The sequence below is a fragment of the Dermacentor variabilis genome, chromosome 8, assembly GCF_050947875.1.
Source record: "Dermacentor variabilis isolate Ectoservices chromosome 8, ASM5094787v1, whole genome shotgun sequence".
In the NCBI taxonomy this organism is placed as follows: Eukaryota; Metazoa; Arthropoda; class Arachnida; order Ixodida; family Ixodidae; genus Dermacentor; species Dermacentor variabilis.
The window spans coordinates 105,555,172-105,575,186 of NC_134575.1; the positions used below are offsets into that span (position 1 = coordinate 105,555,172).

The following is a 20,015-nucleotide window of genomic DNA, read 5'->3' on the forward strand; positions in this document are numbered from 1 at the left end:
GAGAACATTTTTACGGGCTCGCAGCGAGTTACGGGGTTGGGGTGGGAGGGGAATAGGTGGAGGATCAGGATTAGGAGGGCAGTGTGCCTGCTGGTCAGCAGCAATGTTGTGAGGGTTCGCTGAATGGCCTTGAATCCAGTGTACCTTGACGCAAGTAGATGTCTTACTATTCATAGTGTGTATTGTCTCGCAGATTTCCATCGCCTTATCAACCTTCTTGAGTTCCTGGATAGCCGCTAAAGAATCAGTGAAGATATCTAGTTGCTTGATGGTAGGCAGCTTAGATGTCGCATCTTGCACAGCGTCGTGGATGGCTTGAAGTTCCATTACTAGAGCGCTGGCTTCTGTAGATAAATAGCGCTGGTGGCCGCTGATGAAATTATGCGTAGTGCTCAGGAATGATGTCCTTCCGCCGTCTGGGAGAATGGCAGCATCCGTATAGACTTGGCAGGTGTTAACGCATGATGCATCGACGATGTTCTGTTCGTCAATAATACCTGTTGTATCGCGGCGTCGTAACCTCGTTGGCTTATTAGTTGTGATGCTGGTGAATTCCCAGGGAGGCATTGGATAGGGCTGATTGTCAATCCGAGAGCCGCGGTGAAAATGAGCATGCAACGCAGCGACAGGCGGAATAAGTTGCTTTTTTATTTCACGTGCTTTTTCACGTTGCAAAATGAGCTCTGCAATTGTGTTGAGCTGGGCATGTTCCTGTAAGGTTGGTATCGGAGTGATGCGGGGCAGTGCTGTGATTGTGCGCATAGCATCACGATTAATCGTCTCCAACTGTGCCAGCTGTGCCAAAGTCAGCCGTTGAAATTGAGCTTGATATAAAATCCGTGGCTGCAAGACTGCACGCACCAACCGTCGAGCTACGTCAGTACGAGCTCCAGCTGCTTTTGCTGCAATGCGACGAATAAGGTGAAGTGTTTTTGACGAACTCTGTCTGGTTTTACGGAGCCAGTGTGCACCACTGCCGGATTGGTGAATATCGAGACCCAGTATGCGGACCTCAGAAGCCTCAGGGATTGTCACTGCGCCGAGTTTAAATGTAAAGGGGTGCTGCGTGATTCTTGTGCGTCCTTTCTTGTTGGCCACCACAACATAGCTTGATTTTTGGGCGGAAATGTCCAATCCTGCTTTCCGAGCGTAGTTGTTCAGCACATCAAGGGCTTCTTGAAGCTGTTGAGCTTGTCTAGAGATATCTTTATGCACGGACCACAAAGTGACGTCATCCGCATAGATTAAGAACCTCACATCTGGAATCCGATGTAGTTGCCAGGCTAGAGGTATTAGAGCAACGTTGAAGAGAAGAGGAGCCAGAACCGAACCTCGTGGGACTCCTCTGTTCGATGTGAAGTATCCTTCTTGCCTTCCATCTACTCTAATCGCAAATGTGCGATTCTGAAGGAATGAGTAGATGAATCTTATCACCCGCGGTGGAAGTCCCAGGTCGATGAGGTTGGATATAATGATTTCATGGTCTATATTGTCATAAGCTTTCGTTATGTCTGTTGCTACTACCGTGCGTACAGCGTGACTGTGTGGAGAAACCTGTAAAACACCGTCTGATAACATAGAAAGTCCGTCTTCAGTTCCCAAGTAAGAACGGAATCCAATTTGAGCAGGATGATATTTATCGTGGCGTTCAAGCCACCAGGAAACTCGTGTGGCCAGCATCTTTTCAGCGAGTTTGCAGACAGTTGAGGTTAGTGAAATTGGGCGTAAAGACTGCAGGCTATTTGGAGACTTTCCTGGTTTCGGAATCGCAACAACAATTGAATGCTTCCAATCAGGTGGAACGTTTCCAGTCTCCCATACTTTATTAATAGCCTGAAGAAGTGCGTCGAGAGCTGCTCCTTCCATGTTCTTGAAAACCTCATAAGGAATACCATCGGGACCAGGTGTTGTTCGTTGCTTCGAAGTTTCAATCGCCGCTATTAGTTCGGCCATGCTGAAAGGGCTGGATATTTCGGATTTGGACTCATCAATTTCGGGGCAGTTTATAGGTGACGCTTGATCGTATTTCGGGAAAAACGCTCTAGCAGCGTGTTCTGCAAATTGATGTGGCGAACTCTGCATCGCTAACCTAACGCTCGCTGCAGGGTCAGGTTGCTTATAACCGCGTTCCATTGACCGGAACGTACGCCATAGTGCTCTGTTTCCAATGCCCGATCCAAGATTCTCGCACCACTCATACCATCGTCGTCGAGAAAGTTGCTTTTCGTGCTGACGCGCCTTCGCCGCTATATGGTTAGCACGTGCACGGCTACCTGGTGCATCGGGATTCCTCGACGCATACAATTCTGCCTGACGTCGCTTTGCCCAAAGTTGCAAAAGGGTGAGGTCCGGTTGAGGTTGAGGTTGAGGTTGAGGTTGAGGTTGCCACAAGCTCCGAGTACTTCTGCGATTATTGTTGACATGAAAGTGTTACCGCGGTCGCTTAACAGTACACCAGGTGCACCATGACACAACACAATGGCATCCAGAAAGAAGGTGGCAACGTCGGAGGCCGAACTGGAGCGTAGAGGAGCGGTCTCTGCGTAACGTGTGAGCTGGTCAACAGCTCTCACGATTCATCGATGTCTTGCCGGCGTTATGGGCAGACGGCCGACTGGGTCTGCCTCAACGATGGCAAACGGTGTCTCGGGACATGGGATCGGCTGTAAAAGCCCAGCGGGAGGCGAAGTCGGTCGTTTCCGCCGTTGACACTGGACGCAAGAAACGACGTACTTGGCCACAAAGGTAGACATGCCTGGCCAAAAGAAACGGCTTCTAACGCGGTGGTAGGTTTAGTGGAAACCCAAATGGCCAGCATATGCGTCATCCTGAAAGGCTTCAAGTACTTGTGTGCGCATCGAACGGGGACGAACAAGTACCCAGCAGTGTCCGTCGGAGTTGAAAGTGTAGCGGTGATGCACATCGTTGTCGAGCTTAAGCACTCGCAGTTGTCGACGTAATCTGGCATTTGGTGCAGTAGTTCCGCACAAGCGTCGGATAATGCGGTTGCAGTAGAGGTCAGAACGTTGACGCGAGGTGAGGTGAGTGATGCGATTGTAAGATAACGTGTCAGTAACCGCTAGAGGTAATGACGAGAGTGGCGACTTCGTCTCATCATCAAGTGGCGAGCAGTGGAAAGATGTAGTCGAAAATAATAGTGGCAGAGGGCAATGAGACAGAGTGTCTGAATCTTCATGCTTTTTCCCAGACTTGCACACGATCTCAATATCGTACTCTTGTAACAGGACCACCCAGCGACCAAGGCGTCCAGACAAATTTTTGATTGACGACAACCAGCATAAGGCGTGGTGGTCGGTTATGACCGTGAAGTGGTGTGCGTAAAGATATGGTCGAAATTTTGGATCGCCCAAACTACCGCGGGACATTCCTGCTCTATGATGGAATAGTTCTTTTGGCAGCCGTTAATGCGCGGCCGGCATAGGCGGCAACTCTCTCTGCTGAAGTGATATCACGCTGTAGAGGGGCAGAACCAATCCCATGGCAACTAGCGTCGGTGTGCAAAGAAGTTGGTGCGTTCTCATCGAAGTGACAGAGGACAGGGTCGGTGGTTAATGCTTGCTTGAGGGCTTTAAATGAAAGTTCGCAGTCGTCTGTCCAAGGCAAAGCAGCTCCCGCCGTCAGCAACTTGTGCAGCGACGACGCCACGGCAGCAAAATGACTGATGAAGCGGCAGAAGCAGGATGCCAGGCCCAAGAAACATCTTAATTGTTTTTGATTTTCAGGGCGAGGGAAGCAAAGCCCGGCAACAACCTTGTCGGGATCTGGTCGAATGCCATCTTTGCTGATGAGGTGGCCCAACACTTGATGTTCTTTCGAGCAAAATGGAATTTCCTTTTGTTGAGTTGGAGTCCAGCGTTTTAAATGCATCTAAAACTTCGTCCAAACGCTCAAGGTGCTGACGAAAAGTTGTAGAAAAAATAACGATGTCATCTAAATAGCACAGACAGGTCTTCCACATAAGGCCACGTAAAGGTGGGTCGATCATGCGTTCAAATGTGGCAGCAGCATTACATAAACCGAAGGGCATGACGTTGAACTAGTAAAGTCCGTCTGGTGTTGAAAAGGCTGTCTTGTCCTTGTCCGCTCCGTGCGTGAAGATTTGCCAGCATCGGAGGTCTAGACTGGAGAAATATTCTGCACCATGGAGGGAGTCAATGGCATCGTCGATTCTTGGCATAGGATGTACGTCTTTGCGCGTGATGTTATTAAGGGCTCGATAATAGACACAAAATCGTGCAGAGCCGTCATTCTTGCGAACCAACACAACAGGAGACGACCAAGAACTGGGCGATGACCGAATGATGTCTCGTTTAAGCATTTCATCAACGTTATCCACAATGATTTTCCGTTCTGCGGAAGACACGCGATACGGGCGGCGGCGTACAATCGAACTGCGTTTGGTTTCGACTCGATGCACTGCGACGGAAGTGCGCCCCAGAAGCTTGGAGTGACCGTCAAATAAGGTGCTGTGTTTTTCAGGTGTGCGCCGCGGTCAGATCGGGATTTATCGCGATCGTTAAAGCAGCGGCAGAAGTACGATAATCAGTTGTGGTAGACAAAGGTAATGATTTGGTGTGAAGCGGTACCAGCGAAAGAGGTTCGGTGTCAGTAAAGCAAGTCACAATAGTGCCATGGGAGACAACTGGCGAAGAAATAGGGTTACGAACAGTGACGAACGCTCTACCGTCCTGAAATTGCACCAGGCTAGGAGTCACGCTAAGCACAGCAGATATGCGGTGACCACTCGGCGCGAGGAACACATCACCATTAAGAATAGTTCGGAAGTCAGTGTGAGAATATGCTCATTGCCCGCGGGAATGAAACAGTCGGTAGACGTGGCAAAACGTAGGCTATGAGCATCGACAGTTGATGAAGATTCAGTGTCCGTCATATGAATAGTTCGCTGACGGCAAGACATGAAAGCTGAGGCGGGGGACAAGAAGTCCCATCCCAAAATCATCGCCTACGTACACGAAGACAGCACGACGAACTGAATGTGGTGAAGGATGCCATCAAAGGAAACACGCGCAGGGCAAACACCGGATGACTGAACAAGAACTGCTTTAGCACAACGAAGGGGAGAGCCATTATATGGCGTCTTCACTTTTCGCAATCGAGAACACAAGTCAGTACTACTAACGGAAAGCGATGCACCTGTGTCAACCAAGGCTTCGATTCGGACACCTTCAACACACACCAAAAGTACATTTGACGGGCGGTCCGGAGGAGCTTCACGTTGTCCAAAGAATGCAGAATTTTCCGGGCGGTAATCGGAGGACCAAGTAACCGGTAGAAGAGGGGAAGAGGAGCGCCGCATCGGTGATGGAGAGCGACGACGCGGGAAACGGAATGCACCTGCAGTGTTGAAGTCCTGTGGAGATGGGGAACGTCGTGGATAATCGTACTAAGAACGCCGACGGTGTGGTACAGAGCCAGAAAACTCATCCATTTGAAACCCGTCATAGCCACGTTTTTCATCTTTTTGACGGCGTCGGCAATAACTTGAAAGGTGCCCACGGATGCCGCAGTAGTAGCAAAACGGTCGAGGGGTGCTCCATGCGTTGTGAGATGAAACAGATGGTGGTCTTGTAGTGATATGGTTCAGGGACACGTGCGGTGCAGGTGCCTGTTGTGGTGGCTGCTGGGAGGGTGGCACTATAGAGGCAACCTAAGCGTATGTTGGCGTAGGGATAGGGTGCAGGCTCGGGACTTGCGAGCAGGTCACGGCAGCCATCTCTTCCCTCACGATATGGCGTAGGCCGCCACCAGGAGGCATCAGATAGACCTCAGGAGGGTTTGGCGAACCTTGGGCGTGCAGTGCGTCACGGACGATGGAGCGAATCAAGGCCCGTAGCTCGCTGTCGTTGGACACCTTGAAATCAGATGTATCAGGGTGTAAGCCGAGCATATGAAGCTCATCGAGACGTTGGCACGTACTGATGATGCCTGCGACGGTAGTGGGATGCAGCACTGCAAGAGCATTGAGTGCCACAGTCCCAATACCCTTGCGCAGGTGGCGTACACGGTCACTCTCTGTCATCGACGTGTTCACGCGGCGGCAGAGGGCTAGGACGTCCTCTATGCATGAATTGTAAGACTCGCCCGAGTGCTGAACACACCCAGCAAGCTTCTTCTTGGCGATATCGGAATGGACCGACGAGTTGGCGAAAATCTGGCGTAGGTGGTGTTCAAAGGTGCTCCATTGACGAAATCGAGTTCATAATTGTAAAACCAAGTTTTCGCAACGCCGGTTAGGTAGAAGGCGACGTGAGCAAGTTTTGCTGATTCGTTCCAGTGGTTAAAGTCACTCACGCGCTCGTATAGCTCCAACCAGTCTTCAACGTCGTCACGTGGAAGCCCAGCAAACACCGCTGGATCCTTCTGAGGGGGATGAATGTCCAAGAAGGTGTTCCCGCAGGAACAGGCAAGGTGGATGCCGTGGTATTGGTCTGCTGGTCTTGCGACATGGGTGAATGCAGTTGGTAGAGGCGGCGACCCGAGCGGAGCTCTAGGGATGTAGCGCAGGTGAAGCTGGAGAGAGACCGGGCGCGAGAGGACAAAGGAACCGGACAGGATACTCCACCACTTGTGAGACAAGGTTTGGGCAACCAGTCTCTTCTTTATTCTCTCGAGTGAGAGCCCCACCACCAGGCCCCGAAACAGTGATGATGAGTATGTACAGGTGAGAATATGAAGCGCATGAATAATGCTCACAATATACATATATATATATATATATATATATATATATATATATATATATATATATATATATATATATATTATAAGTATTCAATCTACTAGATTAACAATGTCCAGGAGCGACGATCAATTATGTGTTTCCTACATCGCGTGTACGTTTTTCTGGCAAATAGAGAAATACCGCAAAGTATGCAAAAATTTCGAGGACGCTTAAGCTTTGCCTTGGAAGAGTGGAACGCGATGGCATTCAAAGGTCCCTGACTGCTTCTCCCGCTTCCCGGAACTGCAGCTTATGTAACCGCAATATCTTCCTGAAAATACTAGAGGCGAACGCTATGCACGAAGGCAAACCAACTGGCTCTTTTTCAAGCGAAGGAAGTATACGATAGCCTGCGCCAGCGAGGTAACGCTAAAAAACCAGCTGCTCTCACAGCCCCACACGTGCAATGATTGTTATTAAAAAACAAGCAATAAACCCATTGAACCGAGAATCCTGCTGCGACTCCGCGCTACTGACGTCATTCTCCCCGCCAATGGGAGTCGTGTGTCAAGGTAACGTGAGAGGAACGAGTACTCATCGCGTCAGAACACTATCGCAGCTCTGATGGGTCGGCCGCACGCCGTGCGTTCGGCCGAAGAACAGGCGGCGTTTGATGAACGCCGCCGGGAACTCGCTTGGGAAAGAGTTCATCGTCGATGTGCCGACTTCGATGTGAGGAAGCACGAAACCTATGCGTTACGACAACGAAGAGCCGCGGATCCCGAGCTTCGCTTGCAGTGCTATTCACAGTATTGGAAGGGCGGTCAATTTTTTTTTACGGTGTTGTGAGGAACCGAGTGGAGGACCGCGCCGCTCCTACTAAGACAGACCTCAAGCGGCAGCTCGAAGACGCTATCGTGTTAAACAGTGTATGCGTTTGAGTTGTAGCGTAACGGAATTATGTTTGCTCGTCTATTCAAATTACAATCCGAGTCTCTCATGACTGCAGGTTGTGTGATAGTCATACTTTACAAATTTTCTGATGCATTTTACTCTGACGTATTCAATAAGTTCAAAACCTTACGCGTAGGGCCTGCGTTGATTAGGATGCATGGTTTCATCGGATTCTCTTGACCGGAGGTAATGCCGCCGGCACCGCCACCGGATTCTTGTGGGACACTGGGCCCTCAAGCCTATCGCGTTAAAATACCATGCGACCGCCTGTCTATGACCATGAGATTGCAGCGCTATCAAACAGTCTCAGCCGGATAGTAACCTGTTCCTCACAAACTCGGCATTCAGGGTAGTGCATTTCTTTGATCTTGATACGGAATAATCGCCGGGAGCAGTGTGTGCGTTGTAGAAAGAACACGTGTACTTGTATAGCCGTCACTTGGTCAGGTGATAGTTTAACAGCTAGCTTTACCACTGAGGCTGTTTGATGGGGCTGCTAAACCGCGCGCACGGCCGCACACTCGTATGACATATTTTCATACTTTGCGAGATTTCTCGATTTAGCAAAAAAAAAAAGAGCAGATTCGTTATGCCTTGTTAGAATCTGTATGCAGTGAAGCTTTCCGTTTGTGTTTATTCAGTGGGAATGGAAAGTGAAACCAAACGCTTTGTTCAAATATTTTAAAAAGGAAATGCAATGTATATTAAAGGAAACATATATGTTTAATATACCGAATAATTACATGTGTGCGTGGTGGTCACTTTTGCGTTTAAGCGATGAAGTAGGAGCGCACGTTTATGCGCAATTTGTTTTGAGTACCCGGCCTCCCCTTGGAGGCGCAGATGTGACCGTCCAGGCGGTTGCCATGCGGCGCAACACATGCGCAGAAAAAGGCCATTTCGTCTGGTACTCTCTCCCGTCTCCTCACGGCTTTTCGAATCGTGGCGCCCCCACCCTCTTAACTAGCGGCCAATGAGCCTCCATGCGCAGACCGACTTCTACCATCGACCTTGCACTACTGTGGGTAAAGCAGCGTGAGCCATCGCTACGAGATGGCGCCGCCGTCCTGCAGTGGAAATGCTTTTGTTGGAAAAAAGCAGAAGAAAATGTCCCTCATAATACGACAGCAAGACCCGATGAAATACCAATACACCTAATCAAACACCTCGGCCAAAAGAGCAAGGCATAGCTGACTAATGCCATAGAGCAAGGGATTAGAACGAAGAAAATTCCAGTGGATGGCATAAAAGCAAGATTAACCTCATCTACAAAGGCAAAGGCGATAAGGATAAGAAGAGCTCGTGCAGGCCAGTTACAGTAATGTCGGGGATATATAGAATGGCAACCGAAGCCATAAAATTGAAACTGTCGAAGTCGCTGGAGAAAAATTATATACTAGGGGAATTGCAGAATGGGTTCAGGTAAGGCAGACACTCAGATGATATGTTTATAGGAATTCCGTCCAGAGGTATTACAGCAGCTCAGAATAGACTTTTATCGATAGCATTTATATATATATATATATATATATATATATATATATATATATATATATATATATATATATATATATATATATATATATGTGGAGTCCATCATGAGACTATATGGAGTCCAGGAGGAGGAGGAGGAACCGGCAGCGGCGGTGGCAGCAGCGGCAGCTAACCACTGTCAGCAAAAGAGGTGAGCAAAGAAAGCTCCGTTTTACTAAACACGCGATGTGTACCTCGCTGGAAACACGTCACTTCTACGCTTCTTACGACTTTCGAAAATCATAAGGGTCATATTGACAAACAACACTAAAACTTGCTTTGTAATGGCTTTTATTTACTGATTAAATGTGCATAACTCGAATTTACTTGCGGCTTCCGTGAAGACTAAGCAACATGCACTTGGTCTCATTCATATAGAATAGCACGTGTTGTTTTTTTTCAACTCGGTGCATGACAGTTGGAATGCCCTGTATATTCCGCACGCAACAGCACTAGGCTTCCCCGTTTTACGCTAAGGCAGCATAACTGATGCTGTTTAAAACGTGTCTATTCCAAGGTGTAGGTGTGCATTGCAGCATATCACAGCGAAATTGTGGGTCATTAGAGAAATTGCACCGACAGGACCGTCAACGCACAGTAAACGTGAGAAGAAAAAGAAAGGGCGGTGGCAGGATGGTAGGCCCGCTCATTAAGAAGAGTGAAAGTACTCAGTATTAAACCAGCAACTTTCAGCTGTCCACGCGGCTTTACGTCGATGCAGATGTCAAGTCATCGAGAAGTGCGACAGAGTTATCCTGATTTTTTTATCACGACCTGGCACGTATAATTTTCAAATTTTGTCTGATGCAGGTATTGCATCGCGAATTCTGGTACGCTCTTGCGTTCGTAGCCTACAAAAGTGGCAGTCACGCCATTTTGTATTCAACACCAATATCAACGCTCTATCGTTGGTCTAGTAATGTGACCCACAGAATATATTGCAAAGTACAAATTGTTTTACATAATATGGTGTCTGTCGACTACCACAGAAAAATATCCAGAATCACTCTTGTGCCGAGCATTGTGCTCTTGGTCCCCTGGTGGCAGAAATTAAGAAAGCCCCCGTTGCATCATCTCGCGGCACCGTTCTGCTGCTTCAGGACACCAACCGAAACGATCAAGCGAGATTTTTGCTGTTTCTGAACGCCTTAGAGCAGTTTTCCCAGCTCCTAAACTGAAGCAAGCGCATTTTTTTGTTCCTACATTGCACAGGTGAGTACATACCGTTAAGACAAATTAAGAACATCATAATTATCTAGCGAAGAAAGCCTTCAAAACACCAGCTAACCTCAGCATCAAAAGCCTCAAGGACCTCCTGACGCATTTTCTCCTGCACCTCCGGATACCTCCCCATCAGATAGAACCAGAATGTCAAAGCCATCCTTGTGGTATCGTATCTGCAATTACAAAGAAACTCCGCCTTTGCCTAATATTTGAGCACTCCGATTAAAGTGACAGCGATACTTACCCTCCGATGAAGATGGCCATGCAGTTTGAAGACAGCTGGTTTAGGGTCTCGGGAGGGAGGGGTGCTTTGGAGAAAGCATGAACGAGGTTACCGATATGTAAATGTAATGTTAGCATTCAGTGCAGTAATAGCGTGTTTTGTCAACTTGAACTTTGATGCTTACTCACAGCATATTTGCGTTCTAGTAATGCAGCTAGAAAGATACATTAAACAAACATCACAAGAAATTACTTGGTTTTAGAAAATGTAGGCGCTACATCTGTGCGAAAGTAAAGCAGCCTACAAGGAGATTTCAGCATATGCATAAATTTCGAAGTGTATTGTTTTGCCCGAAAAACATTTCCTAAAATCATAACCTAGTGAGCTGAGCAAAAAATAATTTCCCCACAAGTGATTGTCATTCAAATCTTCGTACATTTTGGGCTTTTCTACCAGAAATCACAAAATACAAAATATATTTTTTTCAGCAATAAATGTCCACAATGTCCGCTCGAGGCAGTTCGCGTGTATTCGCGGGCTTCGTTCATGCATGGAGAACACTTTTACTTAGAACGTAATGAGTAACAGAAAGCTGTATCGGCAGTTTTTATAGTAGCTCTACAATTTTTTCTTGAGCATTTTTCAGCTATTTATAACACAAATAATTCTTTAATACAGATCACGTGTTTAAGTGGGATGCAAAACTAATGTGAGTGTCTGCAAGAAACGCCAAACAACATTGGCTTGGTTCTGTCCAGCTGCTTGGCATTTGCATATTATTAAAGGTTAGCTCAAGTGACGGGGGACACTTTATATAGAAGTCAATACTAAAACCTGTGAAAATTACTATCGTTGGGGCTGTCAGAAGAAGAGCAAGTCAAGCCTGCCGGATTCGACGAATGACTGGCTCTATCTTTACGGAACTTTGACAGTCTTTAGTTTTTGCGTACTGTGGACGACACTAAATTTGACCAATGCCGTCAAGGTGAAGCATTCATTTGCATGTTGTCACGATGTTCTAGATTTTATGGCGTGCTATTCATACACCGCTAACAGGATCCCAAGGTTCAAGAACAAGCTGGAAACATTGCTTGCGTTGTCGCGATAGTCATTGCGCCGCTAATTTTGCTCAGGCACAGAAACACTTCGCAGGTGAAGAGAGCTTCGCTATCTTCAAGCACGCCTGAAACATTAATATATGAAACCACGCATAGTCCGCACCCAGCGATATTTTAACTTTCAGCCTCTTATAGTCGATAAAGACTGTTTATTTAAGATGTCGTCGCAACCGCTTGCGTGAGTTGGCGTGTGCTGCGTTACTCTCGGGGAAAAAAATCTAAGACAGAATTGAAATAGTCCCTAAAAAACGTCGGTAGCCAGTTGCGAAGAAGTTGCCGTATCCGCATCTTGCTCTCTTGTTTTGAATGAGAAATATGACCCCCTAACATTGAACTAATGAACAAAGTTCGCTTTACTTCTAATATTAAGGATACTGAAGTACGTTACACTTGGTGTAGATTCACTAGGGTTTGGCTAAATCGGCTGTTAAATTAGCTGGTGCTTGGTATATCTTGAGTGGCGCTTGGATTACAATGACTGCCACCTAGAATAATTTGTTTGATTGGCACAATAAATTGACCTGTACTTTGAGTAAATCGAGCAAGCAAATCTGTACACGTCCTCTTCCTTTTTAGAAGTTGACTAAAGCAATGAGGACGGCCTCTGATCATTTATGTATTCGCCGTCTTGCATAGCGAGCGGACCCGTGGAGCACAAAAGTGTGTTTGCCATATGTGGACTGTCATTGCAAAAGAAGGAGTCAAGATAGCTCTATGAAGCATTCTGCCCGTACGAGCTGTGCAGGGGTAGTTGAACGCCCAGATATATTGTGGTGCGTGCCTTGAATATGCCTGGCGCAATGAAGAGTCATTAATTAGCAACAGATAACGTTAAAGATGTACGCGCTCGCAGGTGTCGGAGTGGGCGCTGCGGGGACGCAGAGGCCGACGTCAGTGCATAACATGATATAACTGCGATCAGGCAGTTGAATGGTTTCTTGTCGCGTAGTTTGGTAGGAGCTGTAGCGATAGTCTGGTACCGCGATAAGGTGAGCGCATGATAAGAATGCAGCGAGTTCGCATCAATACGGGGAACGCGTTGCGAAAAAGCGAACTTAAGAAAGGTATGCAATGTAGAGAACATTTTGGACCACCAAATGCGTCTCAGGTAGGTGTTGCTGATACGAACATCAAGTACTGGCAAATTATTGTTCTCGATGTCTTATACGCCCCTGTACGGATTGCTTAATTTATCTTTATAAATTATACTTCTGCCTTATGAAACCATCTGCTAGCGGCCTCCTTGGAGAAGTAGGCTGGGCATCCATAACGTATAAGGGTTAGCAATGAGTTTTGAGCAATCTCGATATCTTTATCTTCTGTGCGATGACATCAGGACGTCTTGTTCCATTTCTCGCGCATTTCTAACTTATTTGCCTCATTTCTAATAACTAGTTCCCTCCAGTAGGTTAGCTCAACAGATTGTGTGATACCTGTGTTGTCTACATTGACGTCATACTTCCCGACTTCGGAAACTTCGGCTTCTAGAAGACCATCCAGAAGAATTTGAGCCATGTCGGGTACTCTCACCTGAAGAAAAAATAAGCACAAAACACATTTCGACACAGTCTTCCGGAAATAATGGTTGTCACTAAAAATGTGTACTTATCGATGCATAAGCGCTTTAATCTCGCCATATCGCCGAGACGATAACACTAAGGCAATTCCTTACCACCGCTGCACTCATGGGCAAACAATTCCCGAATAACGTTTCGTTTTGCAGGCTTTTGATTTCTTACACATTAATCTTCATTTATTGTTTCAGCAATGCGCTATGTGAGCTCTCGATATTCCAGATACGCGTCGTTCGACTTGAGGTCTCTAAATAGGAAACGTAGGCATGCATTTTTACGCTTAAACGTAAGATCAGTGCCAGAGACGACCCTTATGTAACGCTGAAGGCGGGACGTCGTCGCATGCCAACACGTCTGTTAGATACGCTAGAATATAGTTGTATTAAAGTAGTTCCCTAAATTCTCTTTTATATTCCTAATGGTGAGCCTATATAGCCAAACATTAAATTTCGTAATTACAGTATTTATACTCGCCTCGTCAATAAACAGCTCTCTCTACACCGACGCAATGGCGGCAAGAGACAAAGAGAGCATTTGTAGGGCTGACCAGTCGTCTCATACATTGACGACTATCGACTGCAGGGGGCAAGAGTGTTTGCGTAGTCTTGCCAACACAATGTAGCAAAAAATTAGCACATTCCGGTAGAAGGCGCTTTACAAAGAACAGAGTGGTACGGCTGCCATCAGTGGTTACGGCTGGTACAGTCATTTGTTACGTAGACGTGGTTTCGGCGACCTTCAACAGCGTTTGCTTGGTGATCGGATCAGATTGACCATCGAAAAGGGTTCGCCAGGGAGGACAAAACGATGTGAAGACAATAACAGAAGTTTAATGCATCGTTGCGGGTGAGCGGTGCCTCTCCAAGCCAAAAAGTACAAAAACGTTCAGCGCGCGTGCTCTTGCACGCACGGGCAGAGAAGATATGTCCGTGGTCTCTCGCTGACCGTCTGCCCTACGCTATCAGGGCAACCGCTTTGGCTCTCGCTTCCCAGTAGGGGGCCTTGTTGAGCACACTGGTCAGTTCACACACAGGAATACCGAGAAAACCCCCTATATTGTGTAAAGGTGGGGAGCGTATGAAACGCCGGGTCAACACGCCGGGCAACCCACACCCAGCAATTCGGAGAGAAACCATTCCCTGGCGTAGAAGGGGTGAGACGTAGGTTAAAGGAGAGTAGCATTTGCAGTGGCGGATAATCCCGCGGCTCACGCCCGACGGACAAGTCTTTTCATGTTGATGAGCGAGACGATTAGGCACGTCGTGTCTTAGGCGCTTGGCATCCATTTCTTTCATCGCCACACGCAGTAAACCGTAACAAGAGCCAAAAGCGCATGGAAAACACGAACAAAATCGAAGTGATGAACAATGCTTAAACAATGAATTTTGTTGGAGCCAGCGTATCGACAAAGGGACTTCCTTTCGCCAGTTGCCCTGACAAAGACAAGTCACTTCCAAGACTCTCACACGGCCCTCCTTGTCCACAAGTTCGGGCTAGAGACATTGTTTTCGTAAATTTTTAATAACTTCCAAGTCTCCATCTTTCTGTGAACTTCTGGCTTGCAGAAACAATACATTGTACTACAGCAAGTGTGGCTGCAGGCAACTCTCTTAGTACTGATTGCTGTCATTTGCTTCCATCTATAAGTGAAGGCCTGCATTCAGAAACTATTTTACGCTTAGAGATTGCGCCCCATCACTTCAATCGCCTCGTTTTCCCGCGCATCCGAACCATGAATGCCGGATACGATAGCAAATTTCGTATAGCTCCAATTGCTATACCAAGGACGAGTAAGCATTCATAATGATCACGAAAACGCCGATGTTTGCTACCCTTGAATACTTGCAGGCTACGATCACGTGTCCGTTCAAACTGGCCTGTTTCATCATCTAGATTCAATGCTACTGAAGATGTAGCTATGGACCCATAACAGGGGGTAGGCGTTAAATGATAGACTAGCTGTGCTTCAATTCGCTGAGACCATGGCTAAATCAAGCGCTGTGATATTCATCGTTATCTAAGAAGGATACTTGAGCATAGCCTAAGAATACATGATGGCTGGTAGCGCTTGCCACAGTTCGTCATTTTTCTTGCTCAACTGTAGCAGCAGAGGCACCCACTGGCGCATCTCAGTGGCTGATTGACATCCATCTTCAATAATACACTCTCTGGCTACGCGCGATTAGCCTTACCGGAATTGTGGGGGCGAGTTTGAACAAGCCGCACTTAGAATGAACTTTTCTGTTAGTAATTTATTTCTTAAGCGTAAAACGAACCCACGGTCTTCAAAACAAACATGCGAGAAATGGTGCGCGTGCGTTTGGGTTATAAACATATCGGTGTTATCTCGCACTAGAAGTGCTGAAAAAGGTTGTCCGCGCTGCATGGTACTTCCAACACACTTGTAGAAAGCACTCGGCGTTGCTTCATGACACCTAAACCAGGGGTGGCAGATGAGAGTGTAAAGGTGGCGGCACAGACGAAGGGATGTACTACGAAAACGGATGTTCTTACACGCTTCTATCCTAACCGTGCCTAGTAAGAGATTTGTAGTATTTGCAGAAATGTAATAGCCTATTACAATTACAAGTATTTCTGTCTAAAAATGTAACTCATTGCAGTTAACAATTACTGCCCCACTAAAGTAACTAAGCCATTACTAATCGGTTCTCGATTACTTCAATCTTACTTTCCTTCCTGCTTTTAATAACAGTACACAAGTACAGCAAATAGAACAAGGTGGCCTGGCTCTTCCAGTGCCTACTATGCAGCCCTTTGCACGTTGTTTCTATTCACAAGATCTGCTTTTCCAAATTTTATTTGGTACTCTTGCCTCGTTTTTTATGAGATGTGTGCAATGACCATAAAAGACCAATGGAGAAGCAGCTTTTACTAGCTATGAGGGCCGTCTATGAGCAATTTCAGAAAAGAGGGAGAAAATGGTATTATAAGAGAAATTCTCTGGCGCTAGTCTTCCAACAGAATAGTATTAATCTGCAGGCTGAAAGCGTTCTATGTTCAGGTGACTGAGGTGCAGCTGCAGGTCATTATTTAAGCCTAGGTGGTAATTAAGCAATTTACATTATTTCATCCCTTCGCACTCTGCAGGCAATATACCTCTTCCCAGATGCGTTACTTGTCAGAAATGCAACTCGTTATATACAATTGGATAGTGAAAAAAAGTAATGGAAATATTGCTAGCGCGTTAATGACTACACAATGTTATTAGCAGATTACAAAATTACTGCAAAACGTAATTGAGTACAACCAAATAATTACATCTGATTCCTTGCGTACAACTCTGCTTATTACGCATTAGGTTCTGTATACCAAAATAATCACAGGAACATGAGTAAATATAAATTGAGCATAATTAGGTTTCACCTGGCGAATGTCACTTGCTCTAAACCCATGAACTCTCGTCCAAAAATTTAGGCTTCCGAGAGACGTCACATTTAGAAGTGATTTAGTAGTGCTATCTATTTGTACAACTGATCCGCAGTCCCAAATTCCAAGTTAGATTACATCACGCACCTGCGGATTTTTTCGTCGGTATCGAATGACTTCTGTGACTTTTTTGGTCATTTCTGCAAGAGGATTGCTGCTGACACAGCCGATGACCATGAAAGCCAATTTCAGGAGCCATTGCCAATGGTAGAGGTTCTCTGAAAAGGGTCATATGACACTCCTTATAGTTTGGTATTTTCAGCAAAATGTTAGGGCGATTAGCCAGCGAACCAACCAAAGTCTAGTGAAATATTTGGTTCCCTAAGTGCAGCTGGAAACACATTTGAGGCAACATTGTTAAGAACTGCCTCAAGCAACAAGTTGAATGGTCCGAGTTGAATATAGTGTGGTCGGTTAGGATAAAAAGCACATCGTTTCTGAAAATGAAAAAAAAAAACATTTCTTTGGGTACTACCGCGACTTTCAGTCGCCAATTTGTATAGCAACAGCTTCGGTTGAAGGTTACCACATTCATTTGAAAAGCCCACCCTTTTAGTTAAAGTTTTCTCTTTTTGGAACAGTTATAAATACGAATATTCATCGTTAAAAACGTGTACGTTTGGAATCGCCAGCTACCCTGAATTAAGCGTAAGCTTGGTCCAAGTACGGAACAAATGTTAAGGTGGTGTCGACAACAGGCATGAAACACGAGTACCTGCGCAGTGCGGCGCCTTACGTTGCTCAGGGAGCCATGCTTTTACGGCTAGACTTTCGCCATTCGCATTCCCCGTTGAGTTCTGAGCATGCTAAGAATCTTTTTATTTGCTCCCAATGATCCATTTGTGCGTTTAATGAATAACGCTTCATGAAATGCAATGTAACGGCAGGACGTTAATAACGTTGTCAATATGCAGGACGTGAAGATCGTTTCGTATTATTGCTGAGAAAGGCACTTCAACATTGAAAAGGTATTCAAAAGAAATACTGGGTATTCGATTCGATTCCATTTGTCTCTGGCACTATTCTATACTCGTATTCTATTCCGTGTTCAATATTCCTATTCGCACGTAGACACAATGCCGCGCGCGCGTGCACCACTGACCTCTGCCCTGTTGTGGAGAGCTGAGTCACGTGACACACATCTTAGTTTTCTAGAACACCGCGAGAGAGTGTTGCTTGGCGCGCTTCACTAAAGCGCCTCAATTTTCCAAAAGTAGCGCCATTCTTAGATCTTTCTGCCACTCTGCTCTCCCCGGCGTTTCCTCCTCCACGCCGACTGCCGCGCGTCACCTCCGCTCCTCCATTGGCCAATTTGTGTCACGTGGAAGCAGGCATCACGCGTTTGTATATTTTTTTTCTTTCCAGCGCGCTCCGACTGCCATTGCTGGCACAGTGTGGCGAAAGTACGCGCAGACGGGTTGACCGCGGAAGGTAGCGGAGGCAGCATTTCGGTCAGCGCGATATGCAAAGACGCCCGGGTCCCCTTCATTGAGGCACGTTACAGAACCCCAGCTGGTCAAGAATAATTCGGAGTCGCCCATTGCGGCGTGCCTATAATCATCGTATTTTTGGCACGTAAAACCCAAGAATCATTTTCTTTCTCTATCTTGTGTGCCCTGAGTGCTCAAGTTAAAGCAACAGTGCTTCCCTGCCGAAATTTACAATGCAAGAGAATACAGATGCGCGTAGTATACAGATATAACATAAACACTTTAATAAACATGTTACTAGTGCGAATGAGAGGGGGGGATAATTATATTTCGAACCACTGCTCAGTTGTTCCATAAAGTTCATTCTTGCTATCAAATTGCAACTATTTGCACTGTAATAAATAAATAAAACAAAACGATTCCATGTGCTGGTTCATTGTTGAAATTATCAATACTGTCTACGCGTGAGAACGTTTCTCATGGCCGCCATAACCCGTGCATGAGCTACACGTATCTGTAAAAGGCGAGGAGCAGAAGCGACCCTGTTGGTAGGCGTTGCTGGCCCCAGACAGTTGGAAATTCTCACGCGCCAGCCGAACAAACGCATTCTGGAGGTACGTAAATGAACCTACGAAACCACGTACACATACTTTCAAGCAGTAAAAACCTGTAACTGAGGTAATTACGCGCGTGTTTGAGCACACGATAAGCATGCATCGTGTTTCAGCAACACAGACTCTCAATGTGCGGGCGATTTACGCCGTAAATAATGGTTCTTTTTTTCTATTTTCTTGCGCTATTCCAACACGACAGTTACCGACCGACGACCTCCCAAAAAGTTACCGGCTTCACAAATTACTCCGCAGGGCTTGACTTTTCCGCGTATTTCCTCCGGTAGCGCGTTAGCCGTCGTCTGCTGCGGCAGGACCAGCATAGATGGCGCCACTGTCGAGGCCACACCGAGCGCGTGAGTGGAGCGGAGTGGGAGGGAAGTGGTTGGCGCTACTTTTGGAGATTGAGGTGTTTTACGCATCACTAAAATCGCGCATCACTACGCTTCACAAGTGGCGCAGGAGCGGGGGAACTCTCCGACTGCATCTGCAGTAGCTGCGTATCGTGAACACGCAACAAACCCGCGTTTTGTCATTTTTCACCAGGCGCGGAGACGTTGCGCTATTCATTGCGTCGTGCGATATCCTTGCGTAGACCTCCGCGTGGGCTTTGCTCCTGTGTCAAACAGGAAAGCCCAGGAGCCAGCTAAAAAAGAAGAACAGCTGTCACTTCAAAATTAAATAGGAGTTCAATTGCGATCTGATAACTGGCATCATATTGCTCTTTCTAGCGCGGCTTACGTGACTCAAGTTTTGCTCGCTGGTTCCCTACTTGTTTTCACTCACGGCCAAAGTGGTAAAAGAAGCCCGAATTCAGATTCGGGAGGACGGCGAGGGCACCCTTGAACAACGGGTGGTCAGGATTCCGTTGCACGCCCGTGTCGATGCCGTACGCTGCCTTGCCAATCACGTCGAAGGTGAAGCGCTCGCAGAGGCTGCTGATGTCCACGTCAACGCCGCGGTCAGCGTGCTCGCCCAGAACATCGATGAACTGCTTCTGGGCGTGCAGCAATGACGGCATCACCTGGGGTGGGAATAAGCGGGTGCCCGTGTCACTCTAAATACGCTAGCGCCCGGGACCCATTTGTGCGGCAGCCGTAGGGTGAAGCGGCCAGCGACCGAGGAATGGTCGCTCTGGCACTGACGGCAGCCTCACCGCCTCTGATCGTTCGGCGCCGCCGATATCGTCGCTATAGCC

At 46.9% G+C, this 20,015-nt stretch overlaps 1 protein-coding gene across 1 annotated transcript in view; it reads right to left on the bottom strand.

Moving 5' to 3' along the window:
- Positions 1-20,015, bottom strand: part of LOC142590512 (cytochrome P450 3A6-like) — a 54,569-nt gene that overhangs the window by 24,708 nt on the left and 9,846 nt on the right. The window contains exons 6-10 of the mRNA XM_075702698.1: positions 19,604-19,841; positions 16,864-16,994; positions 13,189-13,285; positions 10,659-10,722; positions 10,479-10,587 (exon numbers count right to left, since the gene is read on the bottom strand). Coding sequence (XP_075558813.1) covers positions 10,479-10,587; positions 10,659-10,722; positions 13,189-13,285; positions 16,864-16,994; positions 19,604-19,841 — 639 coding nt within the window. The remainder of the gene's footprint in view (positions 1-10,478; positions 10,588-10,658; positions 10,723-13,188; positions 13,286-16,863; positions 16,995-19,603; positions 19,842-20,015) is intronic.